This window comes from Sarcophilus harrisii, chromosome 3 (assembly GCF_902635505.1).
Source record: "Sarcophilus harrisii chromosome 3, mSarHar1.11, whole genome shotgun sequence".
In the NCBI taxonomy this organism is placed as follows: Eukaryota; Metazoa; Chordata; class Mammalia; order Dasyuromorphia; family Dasyuridae; genus Sarcophilus; species Sarcophilus harrisii.
In genome coordinates this window covers 388989667-389006303 of record NC_045428.1, presented here as the reverse complement: position 1 = coordinate 389006303, position 16637 = coordinate 388989667, and the positions used below count along the sequence as shown (strand labels likewise).

The 16637-nt window shown below is 33.1% G+C and overlaps 1 protein-coding gene across 8 annotated transcripts in view; it reads right to left on the bottom strand.

Moving 5' to 3' along the window:
• PDE1A (phosphodiesterase 1A) overlaps positions 1-16637 on the bottom strand; it is a 458879-nt gene that overhangs the window by 53043 nt on the left and 389199 nt on the right. For all 8 annotated transcript variants that reach the window (XR_004233070.1, XM_031960368.1, XM_031960367.1 and 5 more), the window contains 3 exons: positions 8495-8576; positions 7694-7814; positions 4396-4583 (listed from right to left, as the gene is read on the bottom strand). Coding sequence is in view for 7 of the 8 variants with exons in the window: in XM_031960368.1 (XP_031816228.1) it covers positions 4396-4583; positions 7694-7814; positions 8495-8576 (391 nt within the window). In the remaining variant the exon portion in view is untranslated. The remainder of the gene's footprint in view (positions 1-4395; positions 4584-7693; positions 7815-8494; positions 8577-16637) is intronic.

Genomic DNA, 16637 nt, shown 5'->3' with positions numbered 1-16637 from the left:
CAGGAAGAACAAGAAGATTATGAAAAAAAAGCTAACCAGCTTGAAAAGGAGATAGTTTTAAAGAAGAAAATAATTCTTTGAAAATTCGAACTGGACAAGGGGATTCCATTGAAGTTATGAAAGTTAAGAAATAACAAAACAAAATGTAAAGAATAGAAAAATAGAACAGAATGTGAAATATAAGAAAAACAACAGATCCAGAAGAGAAAGTGTAAAAATAATTGTAAAATTGAAAACTGTGAGCAAAAAAAAAAGAACCTTCACACAATGATGCAAGAAATAATAAAAGAAGATTGAGTGATAGAACAGGAAGGGAAAGTAGAAATAGAAAAAAAACATTGATCACCACCTCAAAGAGATCCTTTGTGGAAAATAGATAGCAATATTATTGCAAAATTTCAAAAAACCCAGATCAAAGAGAAAGTTTTGCAAGAAACAAGAGAAAAAAACAATTCAAATATGTTGGAGCTACAATTAGAATTGTACAGGACTTAGCAGCTATGATAAAAGATCAAAAGTCTTAGAATCATATACATTAGCTATCAAAAGAACTGGGTTTGTGGCCAAAATATCATATCCAGCAAAATTATCCATAATATTGAATGAAAAAAATGGACATTTTATAAACTTTCAGATTTTCAAGATTCTGCCTCAATCAAGCCTGAACTTAATAGAAAATTTAACATATAAGCGCCAATATCAAAGTTTAATTTCAAGGAACTTTACATAGACAAATCGCTTGTGTTTTTTAACATGGAAATGTATACCACATTTTTAAGATTAACATCAGTTATTGGGCAGTTCAAAAGAAAGATCCAGGCAAAGGTGAATATGATCTGACTCTAAAAAGTAAAACTATTTAAGAAAAGGTAAAAATAGGAATTATAAAAGTAAGGTACAGAGGAAGAACAGACACAGAGGCATTAGAGGGAAGAGGAGAGCTTATAGTTCTGAAAACCTACTCATATCAGGAATGTGAGTTAATTAGGCAACACTACATAAATACCATGGAGGGTATAGCACCCATCATAATCTGTAAAGAAATAAGAGGAAAGAAAAGAAGGAGGAGATAGGATAATGTGAAGTATACAAGGATGTAGAAATTCATGACAGTGGGACAAGGTGTGTAGATTAATGGGCATGAGATAAGGGATAAGGTGGGCATTCTTCACAATCTATAAAGAAATAAGGGGGGAGGAGGAGAGAATAGAATAATATGAAGTATAGAAGGATGTATAGAGAGTAATGGTTATGGATTCTAGATATGTATATTAATAGAAAAGGGAAAACAATAGCATATGATAATGTGGTCTACAGAAGGATATTTAGATTAATTGGAGTAGGATAAAGGTATATAGATTAATGGGAATGAGATAAAGAGGAAAGAAAAAGGTAGGGGAAGAAGATAAAGGAGGGATCACTGTGTGGGAAGAGATTAAGTAATAGCAAAGCAAATTAAGAAGCAGAATTAAAGTAGAAGAGTTATGAGGGATAGGAAATAAAGAGATGTATAGAAAGATTATAACAAGGATCTGGAGTAGAATTTATTATGAAAAAAAAAGTAGGGCTAGTAATCATTGATCTCAGACAAAATAAAATTCAACAATTTAATTATAGGACAGTTATACATATTAATATTGTTTTAGATGCATGCTACTTATAGGTAAATGCATACATATATGTGTATATCATAGTATCTGTGGGTTTTTATACATGTAAATCTGTGTATATGTGTGTATAGATGTATGCATATGTGGGTCTGTGTGTGGCTGTGAATTGTATATATGTATGTATGTATATGTGAATGCATATGTAAATATTTAATCTGTGCTTAACTGTTGCCTCCCTGGAAAGATGGGGGGAAGAAAGGGGAGAAAACAATAAAGTAAAAATGCACAGCATAAAACAAAAGAATAACCTACAAGATAGCAAAGAAGAGATGGATATTCATGAATATAATTTTTCTATTATTATTTATGCTTTCTTGAAATAGAATTAAATAATTCCCTAGTTATTCTAGACTGAGTAATTAGTTTGTTTCTTTTGACTTCAACTTTTGATTTCATTTGGTCAAAGAAGTTTCCTATATCAATGCTCATAGGTACCTCCTCTGAAACCTGTCTTTTTTTTTTCCTGAGGCAATTGGGGTTAAGTGACTTGCCCAGGGTCACACAGTTAAGAAGTGTTAAGTGTCTGAGACCAGATTTGAACTCAGGTCCTCCTGACTTCAGGGCTGGTGCTCTATCCACTACTAGCTGCCCCTACAACTTGTCTTCTTAAAGCATTGCTTGGAGCACAGAGAAGTCAAGTCTTGGGACTTGTGCAGTATCACACAGCCAGTCTGTACCAGGTGTTTTATTGTAGTCATATTAGGATACTTTTTAGCACTTTATATCCTAGAAAGAACAAAACTGAATTAAATTTATTTCCCTTCTACCAATCTTCAAATTGTGTATAAAGTATTATGGTAGGCCCTGGGGCTGTAAGGCAAAGATAAAGGAATACCTATAGGCAAGAAGCTTGAAGTCTTCTGGGGGTGACAGTGGGAATGAAAAAATGAAATAAAAGATGGAAATAGACAAATGTAAATCAATTAGATAAAGGAGAGGACACTAATGATTAGAAAATGTTTAATGTCAGAACTTTATTAGTGTATTAACTTCTAAATTCTTTAATTTTTTTAAAAAATGTTTTTTTTAATATACTTTTGTTCCCTTTGGAAAAAGGATAAAGCATCATAAAATTTTTTGATCATATAAACTTTGTTATTGTCCAGAATTAACTACAATAATAGCTATCAATAGTAATCATTCTTAGTGAAAATATTTCTATTAGAATTATCTGGTAAAATGTTCTTCCTCATAGAATACTATGATCTCCTAAGAATTAAAAAAGTATTGACCCAAAGATCATGGAGAATTGCATAATTAGTATCACTAAACTATGGCACTGGTTTGAATATAAGTTTCTCATTAGTTCTAGCATCCTCTTGGCTAGTCCTACCTAATTTGTCTTAACTACAGTCACATCCATGATAGGTAAATATAAAGAGGTAAAGAACAGCACTTAGGAAATGTTTGACTGGAGAAACAGATGAGCCACTCATGTAATAAGGGGTCAAGGACTAATAAAAGGCTACCCTTTTCTAGCATAAAATTCAGTGATAGTGAGGAATTGATTTGGTATATTCATTAATAGTTACTCTGGATCATTTAGGGAGGACTTGATCAAGAACCATGCAGGGTAGGAAGAGGAAATGTACTGCTATACTACTGGAGGGAATAGCCCCATCAGTAAGACCACACTGCAGACTTGAAGTATAAATACATGAAAATAATTTGAGAAAAATTTGTATAAGACATCATGGCTTCATTAATCCCATTCCCTATGTTAAAGCTTCTTAAGCTATAAGTTACAACCTCATATGAAGTCATGAAAAATTTGTCAGTGGTAAAAGGGTTTCTGAATGTAACAACCAAAAATTAAATCAAAATGAAACACATAATGAATCTGAGGTGTTTCTGGTAGCACTTGTGCATCATGAGACTTCACTATAGTCTTGGTTCTGAACACATAGTATGCACACTTCACACTATGAATATAGAAACACTGCCAGAAACACTTGTAGTCAGCTCAGATTTTAAATGAGGTCACAAAAAATCTCTCCGTGAAATAGGAGTCGTGAGTGGAAAAAGTTTAAGAAGCCTCCCTATAGAGCAATTTGGAATAGTAATAAGTATATAACAACAAATTATATCACACAATATAGAAGCTAGATTTGTTGCACTGTAATTTCCAGAGATGTAGTCCCAAACTCAGGAGATAAGAGATTAGTCAAACAGATGATCTGGTTAAAGCAATTAGAAATGCACCAAACTCTTATGAAATGATACAAGAAATTCTTATTTCAAATGCAAGGAACAAGCAAATCATGGAACAATAAAACCTGAAAGGACCCCTTAAATAGTTGAATTATATATAGATAAATTGAAGGAGAGTAAGTGAAATGACAAGAACAAGGCTATTTAGCACATCCTTGCTAGAACCACAACTAAACCCATCTTGACCCAATCTTCAATCTTCAAGTCATATTCTTTATTCATGTTGAAAGACTGTTAGAAATGCCTTAAAAGAAGCACAGGAATTATTGGTTCTGTATCAAGTATACTCTTCCTTGCACAATCTAGATCTCATCAGAGTAACCACTAAACAGAACAGTTTTTCATTCACAGAACAGCAAACTATCCAAGGGAGCAAAAGGGAGGTCAGACAGAGAGCACTATTTAACACTAAAGAGTATAAACATGCTATGACAGAGACAGTAAAGTGGGGGATAATTCAATATATTGAGGTGAAACATTGCTATGGAAAAAATGTAATTGTATTCATGAATACCTTGTGCTGCTAACTCTTTCCACCTTTCTTTGTTCTGTTGAATGATGTCCACCAAGTTATTCTTAAAGCCCTTCAGGTCCACTGTTGCAAGAGAATAGTCTGAGGAATTAGACTTATCAGATATGTTGCTTTTAATAGTCAGTCTTTTTAAAGCATCCCCAACATTTACAGATCCAATGTTAGGTGAGCTACAAAAGAAAAGAAATTTTGTTCAAAAATTATTTAAATATCTGACAAGACCTTCCTTCCCTTATCTCTCTCTCCCGCCCATTCTATGTGAAACAAATATGTTATACGTAGAAAAAACAGAAATCCAACCCTGAAATTATTATTTGCTGACAACTAAGTGATGCAGTAGAGTGTCTGGCCTGGAATCATTAAGATTCAGTTTCCTGAGTTTAATTCTAGCCCTAAATACTTACCAGCTGTGTGACCCGAGGCAAGTCATTGAAAGAAATGTCAAACTACTCCAATATCATTGCTAAGAAAACCCCAAAAGGGGTCATAGATCCAACTAAACAATTGTGTGTGTGTGTGTGTGTGTGTGTGTGTGTGTGTGTGTGTGTATGTGTGTGTATAATTACCTCCAATAAAAAGTAAGCTCCTTAAGGGCAGGGATTGTTTTTAAACTTTTGTCTTTCTATTTCCTGTACTTAACACAAATGCCTGGTACATAGTAGATAATAATAATACTTGTAAATTGAATCAATGAAATTTCCTCAAACAAGACAGTTTACAAGAAAAACAGGGCCACTATTGTTAGATTTTCTTGCCTTCCTCAAAAGTCAGCTACATATTCCAGGGCTCTCAGGATCTAACCCTGAGAAGGTGTTGACTTTTTAGATGAAATGACAGAGTTTGTCTAGAGCTGAACTCAATGATGAGAGTCACCAAGGAGATCAATATCAGTCATATTTGGAAAAAAGAGATGCTATTATTAAATCCAAATGATGGCCCCATTCATGATCATTGGTTCTCTTATGAAGTTCTGTGATTCTACAAAGCCCACAGTTCCATTCAGCAAGTATATACTATGTGCCAATCCTTATCTGAGATGCTAATGAATACAAAGACAATAAGCAAATGATTGCATGCTCCTCAATGAGCTTGCATTCCACTGGGACTTTATAAGACAAAATTTCTCAGTTAAAAGCTAATATTGAAGTCAATCCAAAAACTGGACTGGAAATTTTATTCCAGTAGAAGATTGTTAGTTGTTGGGATCTTATATCTCCTTGAATCAATTTATTTCACTTTTGGAGAGCTCTAAGTATTTTGAATTTTTTCTGTAGATTGACGCTAGACAATTTTCACCTACTCTTCCTATTTCTATTTCTTGGTGACAAGGAGTTCAAGTCTATATTTCCACATGACAATATTTGAACAAAGTTGATTCATGAGGAATTATGATCACCTGCCAACACTTCTCTAGGCTAAATGTCTCTGATTTTCCTCAGCTGTCTCCCCCTGGGCTCATAACAGTTTGTAAATGACCTCATAAAAATGTGGGGTTTCCCCAAATTGAACATGAATACCAGATATGATTTGATCAGAGTAGAAAATTGCAGGATTTGTATGAATAAAGCATTAACTCATCTATACCATTTAGGGGAATACTGAATGAGTCTGTGAGTTGTGAAGTGAACATTCAAACATTTAAAATTATTACAGTGTGCATCAGTGGTCATATAAATGATATCCCATTAAAATGGAGTGGGCAGCTAGAAGGTACAGTGAATAAAGTGTAAGACCTGGAGTCGGGAAGACTCTTCTTGAGTTCAAATTTTACCTCAGACAGTAACGAGTTGTGACACTGGACAAAATCACTTAACCATGTTTGCCTCTTTTATAAAGTGAGTTGGGAAGTAAATGTAAAGTCACTCCAAAAAACCAAAATGAAACCCTAAAGGTTCAGAAAATAGATGGATGCAATAAATGAATTGAATGTGTAGAAATACATATATATTACTCATACAACATCTTTACTCGTTACCCATTAGATATACAATAATGGACAAAAAGCAGGATAACCCTGATGTTACCTTTTATTTGCTTATCTTCACATATCTTACCTTCCCTCAGTAGAAGGTGGTCATATGTTATCCATCTCTTCCAAAAGTTATCTGACCCAAACAGGTCAGGACCAGATAGTCACCAAATTCCCTTTCAACTTTCAACTTTGGGGGCTAATTTTTTCAGAAGTGGGAGAAAATGTGTTTGTGTGTGTGTGTGTGTGTGTGTGTGTGTGTGTGTATAAAACTTGTTTTTCAAAAGACCAGAGTCTTAAGACAGTTAGCTAGTATAGTCGATAGAATTTTGAGTTTAGTTTAGAAGACCTGAATTTGAATTTTGCCTTAGACATTAACAAGTGGGATAATTCTGATCTAGAACAAATCCTTCATTTTACAGATGAGGAAACTGAGATTTATTGTCTCACTTTTGTCATCTATCCAATGATAATAATAATAATAAAAACAATAATAGTAATCACCATAATAGCACTTTCCTCAGTATGTCAAAAAAGATAGCATGTAAACTACATTGCAAGCTTTAAAATACTAATGCCAGTCATTTTTAAAATACTCTGGATCTTTTTGGATTTTCAAGAAAAATATACAGACATATTCATTTGTTATTTTTGTTCATGGAAATTCCTTTAGAACAGGTACTTTCTTGTAATAGATTATGTAGAGAGATTGCAGAACACTGAAGATAATGGAAAGTATTTAGTTTTTTAATATTTATTTATTATATTATTATTAATTATATATTATAATTATATTAATATTTAGTATTTATTATATTACGATCAATTATATTTCATTTTGCATATTTCATGCTGTTTGGGAAAAATGAACTATACTTTTGATATTTAGGAATAACTATCAGATATATGTTACTGGTATTCTGTACAAAATATATACTTAATCCAAACATTAAAAAAATTCACCAGAAATTAATTTTTTTTGTTAATTCCTTATAGAAAAAATATATGATGTAGATGGCATCAGTTTTTATTCATTACCTGTTCAAAAGGGAAAGTCACTTTTCATGTAGGTCTCAATTTCTCCATCTGTAAAACGAGGGGGTTGGACTAGATGACCAGCCTATAACCCTATTAATTTGTGTGTGTGCTAGGTTTTTGATTAGTAGCAGTTGCTGCTTTACTGTGTAGCCACCAGGTGGCAATATCACATAAAAAGTGCCATAAAAGTTTCCTTTTTGTCTTGAAGCAGATTGTCACAAATAATATGGTATGAAAAATTACAATGAAAAGAAAGGGGGAAAAAAGTCAAACCTGTTTGAAGCAAAGGGAGAATTTTCAGTTTTTATGGCTTCCTCTATAAGAGGAGTAACAATTTTCTCTGTTGAGTCCATCAGAAGAGAAAACGTTGGCTCTACTATGAAATCAATGAAACCTAAGAAGAAGAAAAAATAACATTGAACTTTATGCTTTCCTGGTTGTCAAAGCCAATTTTCTCAATATTCTTTGACTCCTAAGATATTGCAAATATTGTTTTAGGGATTTAGGTATTGTATATAATAACTCTGGGAAGTCAGATTAACTGGCCCTTTATTGTACTTTTTATGTTCATTTTGCTTATCCTGTTCACTTCACATTGCAAGGAAAGAAATCAAGAATATCATCGATCATACACCAAAAGAAGAAAGAGAAGTAAGCGAAAAGTCTTCCCATCAAATATCATCCGCATTCTACTACCCGGTATATAGAAGCTCAGCTACCTTTTGGAATAAATATACCTCTCAAAGAATTTTATTTATAGGGAATTGTTTTAGGAAACGTATAATAAAAAATCAGGTTCAGCTGATATAAATTAGAAAAAATATTAAGGTCATTCAATATAGCATAAATGTATTCCTAATTACATGCGATATAGATAATTCACATTTATGTAGCATTTTAATAGCTTTAAAATTCTGAAACACACAAGAGAAGAGTGTATTAGAATTTTCTTCAAACTATTTTATCTAGGGTTTTAAAGATTTCTTTATGTAGTTAACTACATTTTACAGAATTGATTTTTAAGATGAAAATATATCCCCTGCTACTATCACCCACCACAGTTGTCAACATTACCTATTTGTGACTGGGCCACCAGAGTTGACTTGCGATCACAAAGTGGAGAAAAAGGAAGGCCTAGTTCAGCTTCTTTGTCTCCCTGTGGAAAAGAAATCTCATTAGTTCGGAAATAGTCAGAAGAAATACTGATATCAAGGATTAAAAGAGAAAGAATGCCCAAAATGCCTGGTTCTGCCTGGTTCTTCCTAATGATTAGACTATATCTGAATGACATACCATTCATTATAATGTTTTAGATAATCAGAACTAGGTATAGGGCAAAGAGATAAAGCTGCTGCTTTTTTTCATGTTCTTTTAGAGAAAGAAAGAAAAGAAGAAAGACACCTCAATATCTTTAGAATCTTGGCTAATAATGTTCCTTTCTGAGATCTTAACTATATGGGATTCTTTCAAGTCACCATAAAATATATCTCTTCATACTACTGAATTTGATGTTCATTTAGTAGTACTGCCCATGAATACTGCACTGTGGTTTCTTTCTGTTTACAGTGAATCAATATGCATATATTAAGCATGCATTATGTGCCATGAGATATAATTACAAAAAATGAAATAATTACTGTTTTCAAAGTCCATAAATTGTAAAGGAATAAGAAATGAGCCTGTACACATATACATAAACACAGACATTCACATATATATAGACATCTTATATTTATTCATAGGCATGTATAGCTATATATAAATATAGTATGAATAGGTATTAAAGGGATAACTATAATATCAGTAAGTCCAATAACAAAGTGTAAAAAAAAATCCCCTTTTTAATATATTTAACAGGCTTCTAAGGTAGCAGTTTCACTATGGGATATGATTCAGATATAAATGGCAATAGGATAGAATAAATAGTCAGAAGAAGCTGGGTTCAAGTCCTACTTCCATATTAATTTTATGGCTATTTGCAAACTAATTAATCTCTTAGTCACTCAGACAATCCTCTGAAATGATGAGTTATAAATAACATATGATAGAATCACAGATAGGGAACCCTTTCCAAAAATTCAGAGCCTTTACTTGACATTAAAATATAGAATAGGCTGATACCTATATGATTTCCTTAGTACTGAAAAATGTCTCAGTCTTCCCTAATTAAACCAGATAAATATGTCTTCTGCATTAATACAGGCATATTTACATATATTCTTCACAAATATTAAAACCTAAAGTTTCATTGGAAGATCTTTGTTTATTTTACCACTGTGATGATTTTTTTAAATGGAAATACTCCTGGGAAGGATAATATTTTCATCTACTTTGCTCTGGGAGTGAATCATTGGAAGGAGTCAAGAAGAATGATGAACACAGGAGAATTAGGGTATATGGAAAAGGGAAAAGGGAAATATGTTTAGGAGACCAGAAATGCCAAGATTAAGCTAGCCTTCCCTGATGTTTTCCAGAAGGCCCAGCTTTATTATATATTTATATGGAATAAGAGTTCCAAGTTGTGGCTTGAATTTTTCTTTCTGCTCATCAAACTGAATGCTGAAGGTATACTTGATTAAGAATTAACTTGGGACCAAAATGACTTCTCAAAAATGAATTATATGCTGTTTTAGTGAAAAAAAGCTAATTATAAGTATTTGCAGCTCTTCCTTCTTTAAAATAAATATGGTTCCATCCAAGAGATGTTGCCTAACTACCATTCACTGACCAATTCTTACCTACATTATTCATTCATTCTATTAATACTATTCAAAAACATGCTAACCACAATACTATTTTGTGTCTGTAAGAGTTGCAATTCTCTAAGAACTGGTTTGAAGTTCTTTCTAGAGGCTATATTTTTCTCATTTTTATGACTTTTCAAAGAAGTACCATGATAACAGTGAATGAATGCTAAACTTTGTCTTAACAGAATTTAATGTTCGTGTGTGTGTGTGTGTGTGTGTGCATATACACTTAAAATCTGACACCTGAACAACAAAACAACAGCTTTGTATAAATAGCAAATAATGAAATGTTGAAGGGAAAAATATTCCTTTAAAAAATTATGACACCTCAACTATCCAGGTTTTAGTTTCATCATCAATAAAATGAGAGGGGTGAATTTCCAAAGTTCCTTTCAAATCTAACTATCATTTTATCACAGCATATTAGCATTTTAAAAATTAATAGAGTAAAGGCTTATTTATATGCTTTTTAATGCATTGAGGCTGTACTGACTTTTCTGTCTTATACTTTCTCCCTGATCACTCCTTTACTTTTTATTTCATGACTCAATTCATGAATTACTTTTACCATGAAGCCATCTCCAACTTATCCATATTTGAATATTCTTTTCATCCTTAAAGCAATTTGTCCCAATTCCTTTAACCTGATCATATTTTTTCTTCTAACATATTTATTTGTTTTCATATCACATTTCCTATGAGTCCATAAGCTCCCAGAAGGACTGTCATTTTCCTTTTTGAACAATTTTTTTGTACTACATGTCTTGCATACAGTAGGCATCTATCTAATAAACTGTGAAAAATATGCATGTGATTAGATGTATAAATTCATATAGATAAAGATGTATATTTGTATGCATTTGTACATATTTATGTGTACATTTGTGTATCTACAATTCAACAAACAGATTGCTACCTGGGAATACAAAGATAAAAAACGACATAGTTCCTTTCCTCAAGAAATTTATGATAGTAAAAACTTGCATTTATAAAGAACTTTTAGATTTATGTTATCATGTTCATATTTTGTTATCAAATGTTATTTTAATTCAATAATTTTAAGTTCTTTTAAAAAATTAAATCATTTTAGTTTCAAAACATATGCATGGATAATTTTCAACATTCACTCTTGAAAAACCTTGTGTTCCAAATTTTTTGCCTCCCTTCCTCCCAATTCTCTCCTTCCTACCTAGATGGTTAGTAATCTAATATATATTAAACATGTGTAATTCTTCTATACATAGTTCCACAATTATCATGCTGCCAAAGAAAAATCAGATCAAAAGGGGAAAAAATTATAAAGGAAACAAAATCCAAACCATAAAAAGAGTGAATCAAAGTCTTTCTTAACTCCAGATTGAATATAAGTTCCACATTATTATATTGTCTCTCCAATGTAATACAAGGGACAGAACTGGGAGACAAATAATGACACAAGGAAGAATGTAATAAGGGGAAAAAGTATAGATAAAGTGTTATAATAAATTTGATCACTTTCAGCTGGTGGGATGAGAAAAGTTTCCTGAAGGAGATGGTCTTGGAAGAAAAGAGATTTTTCTAGTGGTAGAAATAAAATGAGTATATTCTTGGAATGGAGGATGATTTACAAAAATGAATAGAGGAAAAGGTATTCATTTTTAAAGTTTTGGGGCTTAATTATAATGTTAAAAATAGCTATAGAGATTTAGAGAGTAAACAGTCTCTTCCTGGATATCTAGCCTAACTCTGAATTACCTTTGTATGAATTCCCCTTAGAACATCCCAACAAGCTCAAGACCAACCTCTGATCAAGACCAACTTTACCCAAGCCAGACTATCAACTCTCTTGGTTAGGAAAAGGATACAGTTACAACAAAAATATGGTTCAGAAATTTCTGTCTTCTCTACCTTTGTGTATGTCCAAGAACCACTTGTTTACCTTTTAGGGCATACCAGATATTCTGTCACTATTTTGATAGATTTACAGTTGTATATTTTTATGACATATTTTTGGTCATGCTTATGATCTACTTGATACCAATGCTTCAATCTCCAATTATAGCATTGTTTCTATGGAAAAAGAGAGGCCCATTTAGAATTACTCTGAGATGTAGGTTATAACCATTTATTATAGATAAAAGCAGGGCTTGTAGTTGGATATGTTTAGGTTAAAACAGTTTTTCTTCTGCCTTTTTTTCCCAATTGAGTTAAACTTTCATTTATTAGTGTCAAGCCTGCTTCTAAACAAATCTTTTCTAAGCTTTTCTCCACAGGATACAAAACAGCTGATAGAAAATTGCAAAATATACCCTTTCCATTTGGTGTAAATAGTGCCAAAGAGAGTGATATGATAGAAAATTGTTAATAAATTGAAGTTTTTCCCTACTGCATTAACTGAACTGCCTGGTTGTTTCAGAATCTTGTTTGTATAGTGTGCCCAATCAAGAAGATAAATAGAGACAAATGTCTCCTAGCTTTCTTTTCTGCACCATTCTTAGCTTTGTTGATGTATTTACTTCTGTATTCTTTGAGCTAAATGAAGTCACTGGATTAAGTTACCAGGCCTTGAGCTTTCAGTGGCCAGAGACAAATTAAATATTCTGGAAGGATCTTTTGACTTTGGTACTTTGTACCTAACATAGTTTATTTCTTAGTATAGTCAAATGGTGACGTGAGACCCTCTCACTTTCTCCATCATTCATCCAAAGTCAGATTCCAAAATGACTGAAACTGAATTTTGGAACAAATTCGGATTCAAATTGGAAAAATACATTATGTCTACAAATCTCCTATTGACTTCAAAAGATGCCTATCAAATATCTGGAGAAAAAGGGAGGCATAAAACTGAAGGTGGTTAGTTCAACTGCTAGAAATTCAGTCACTTGTTTCCTCTCTGAAGGGCATTCTTTTATTACAAATTGCAAAACAAAGCCCATCTGATATATAGACTACTCAACAGACTGTATATTGGTTAAAAGAAAATGATTTATGAGGATTGAGATTCTCTTCAACTTTCCCCCAATTCTTGCTGGAGGTTATGTTGCTTTGCTCTTAATGAAACTAAATGATATAAAGGCACAGAATAGATTTGTAGCTGTTAGAACTTGCTGCTAAGTTGTCTCTGCCTTGATCTCAGATGCTACCTGCTATATAAGGTCCTTTTTTTTTTCAACATACAATGTCCCTCACCTCTTTCTCTTGAAATTATTCTCTCTCTATTTTATGTTTTCTTATATGAGCACATGTCATCTTGAGACAGGAACTATTTCTCTTTGGCCTTTTGTAACCCTAGAAGGCAGCAGAGTGCCTTTTATCTAGTAGGCACTTACATGCTCATTGAATCAAATTGTCTAACCCACCAGTCTGGGGCATCTTTAATTTAAACAATAAGCCAATTAAACAAACACCAAGTCAACCATTATAGAATAACAAGGAAAAGTTGGTATACAATATTTTTTGAAAAGGGCATTATGACTATTAAAATGACCACTCTTTCCTTTTAAGTACCCTTTAAGGGTACTACCCTTAAAGTTTGCATTCTCTCTTATCATTAGTCATCAAACATCAAACAGACATGACATATTTCTTTGTAAGTATTGACCTATGGTGCTTTTTCCATTAGCTCTTTGTGTCATGTTTAAAATAGATATGGAGAATTTAAAACATTTAGTCTTTCAAAGTATGCCAAGTATCCAGAAATTAGCCTTCTTTTACCAAGAAGCACAGTTTGGAGGCTTGTTTTTTTTATTATTATTTTTTGTAATTTGCCAGTTGGATGATAAGCACATATAGCATGGGAGCTGACAGAACAATCTTATTCCAAATTATTTTTGTGAGAAAAATTTGAGCATTATAAATTATATGCATTAAAGTTCTATGTGAAATACCAAGAGAATAGTTGATCACAAAAATAGGTGACCTTTTAACATCCTATATATTACCTCTCAATTTCCACAATATGCTTGGAGGACATAATCTAAGTATTAAGTATAATTATCTATATTTTTTTATAAATAAGGAAAATGAGGCTCAAGAAATAAACCTCTTGCCAATGTCCCACAGTTTGCAAATATCAGAACCCAGAGTTGAAACCATGTCTTCTTGGAGAAGATTCTGGGAAAATGGCTAAGTAGGTCAAAAAATTTCAGATTTCCCTCACAAACAAAACAAAATTATGCCTCAAAGCAAACATAGACTGGTGTAACACAAATAAGATTTGGGAAAGAATCAGAGACCACCAAAGAAGAAAGATTCCAGGTAGGAATTAGCCAATATGAAGTTCAAACACCTCCAGGCTAGATTCACAGAAAGATCAAGTGGGGACCCCTGGGGTGAGATGGGTTTGACTGAAGTGTCAGCAGAAACCACAGGAACTCTCACTTCCCAGACTGAGTGTGGGGGAATTGAGGGGTCTGAGCCCAGGAAAACTGAGGGAACCTCTGCTAATGAGGAAGGCCAGGCCCAACTGTACTGTTGAGTCACAGCCCTGGGCAAAAAGGAAACAGTAGTGATGAGTGCAGAGGGAAGGGAAGACAGAGCACCATCCTCCACTCCACCATTAGAGGTGTATATACTAAGAGTTTTAATTTAAAAAATAAAACAAAAAAGCAAAGAAGAAAGAATTGAGGGGGTGTAAGCCAAGATGACAGAAAGAAACCAGGATGTTGCCTGAGGTCTCCCCAGATTCCCTCAGAATCAATGCTAGATCAAGCCTCTAAATAGATTTTGGTGAAAGAACTAACAAACATTCCAAAATTTTCCAGCTTAAAATATCTTGGAAGGACTTGAGGAGAAGCATGTGTTGATTGTTCAGGGAGGAACATGGCCCAGCACAGGCTCAGTGCAGGGCAGACTGGGAGTCCCTGAGTGCAGGGCAGATTGACCTTAGCTAGGGCATTAGCTGATGGATCAGCAGGTCTTCTGTGAGAACTCCAATGCAACCACAGAAGGCAAATTGAAGCCCCCAAACCCAAAATAATAAGTGGGACTTAGCTTGTTCAATCCAGTGCAGTGGGAAAGCTTAAGTATCTTGGGACAATTGCCCCTGTGAACTAGGAGCAGAGCTCAACTTTTAAAAATGAGCAAAAAAGAGCCCTGACCATAGAAAACTAGTATGGTGACAGGGAAGATCAGAACACAAACCCAGAAAAGGACAGCAACAGCAAAATTCTTACAGGTGAAACCTGTAAGAAATGTGGGGGATGTGAATTGGTCTCAAGCTCTAAAGGCTCTCTTGGAAGAGCTCAAAATGAATCTTAAAAGATAGAAGAAAAATTGGGAAAAGAAATGAGAACTATGCAGGTAAATTGCAAAGTGTTTTTTGGGGAGCCAATAGCTTGGAAAAAGAAGTACAGAAATTAACTGAAAAAAACAACTCCTTAAAAATAAATTTGGAAAAATGGGGGAAAATGTACTGAATAAAAAAGTCCTTAAAATGGAAAAAGAAAATAACTCCTTAAAAAATACAACTGACCAAATGCAAAAGGAGTCAAAAAAACTAATCAAAGAAAGTAACTTGTTAAACATTAGAAATGGATAAATGGAAGTAAATGATTCAATAAGACACAAAGAATCAAACTAAATTAAAAAAAAATAAATAAAACAGAAGAAAATGTAAAATGCCTCACTGAAAAACAACTGACCTGGAAAATAAATTCAGGAGAGAAAACCTAAGAATTATTGGACTACATGAAAACCAAGATGAAAAAAAAAGGAGCTTGGACAACATCTTTCAAGAAATTGTCAAGGAAAACTGTAATATCCCAGAATCAGAAGATAAAATAGTCATTGAAAGAATTCATTGATCATCTCCTGACAGAGAACCCAAAATGAAAACTTCAAGGAATACTGATGCTAACTTCTAGAATGATCAGATCAAGGAGAAAATACTACAAGTAATGAGAAAGAAACAATTCAGATATTGAGGACTCATAATCAGAATTACCCAGGACCTAACAGATCCCATAGTAAAGGAATGGTGAGTCTGGAATATGATATTTCAGAAGGCAAAGCAGCTTGTATTACAACCAAGAATCAATTACCCAGAAAACTTGAGCATTATCTTTCAGGGGAAAAACTGGCATTCAATGACATTCAATGAAATAAGGGATTTTCAATAACTTCCAATGAGAACACAAGAACTGAAAAATTGTAATTTGATCTTCAGATACAAAAATCAAGAGAATCACAAAAAGGTAAAAAGAAAAGGGAAATAAAACTTTTTTTAAAGGTTAAAATGTTTACATCCCTATATATAAGGATACATGTAACTATTAAGAACTGTATTTTTTTCAGGACAGTTAGAAGGTTTATACAAAGAGAGAAGGTGTGGGTTTAAGGTGACTTTAATGTGATGACAAAAATAAAGAAATTAAAGAGATGGAAAAAGGATTATAGTGGAAGAGAGAAAAAGGGAAATTAAAATGGGAAAAATTAAATCACAAGAGACACAAAAGACCTATTGTAGTAGAGGGAAAGAGGGAGAAGGATAA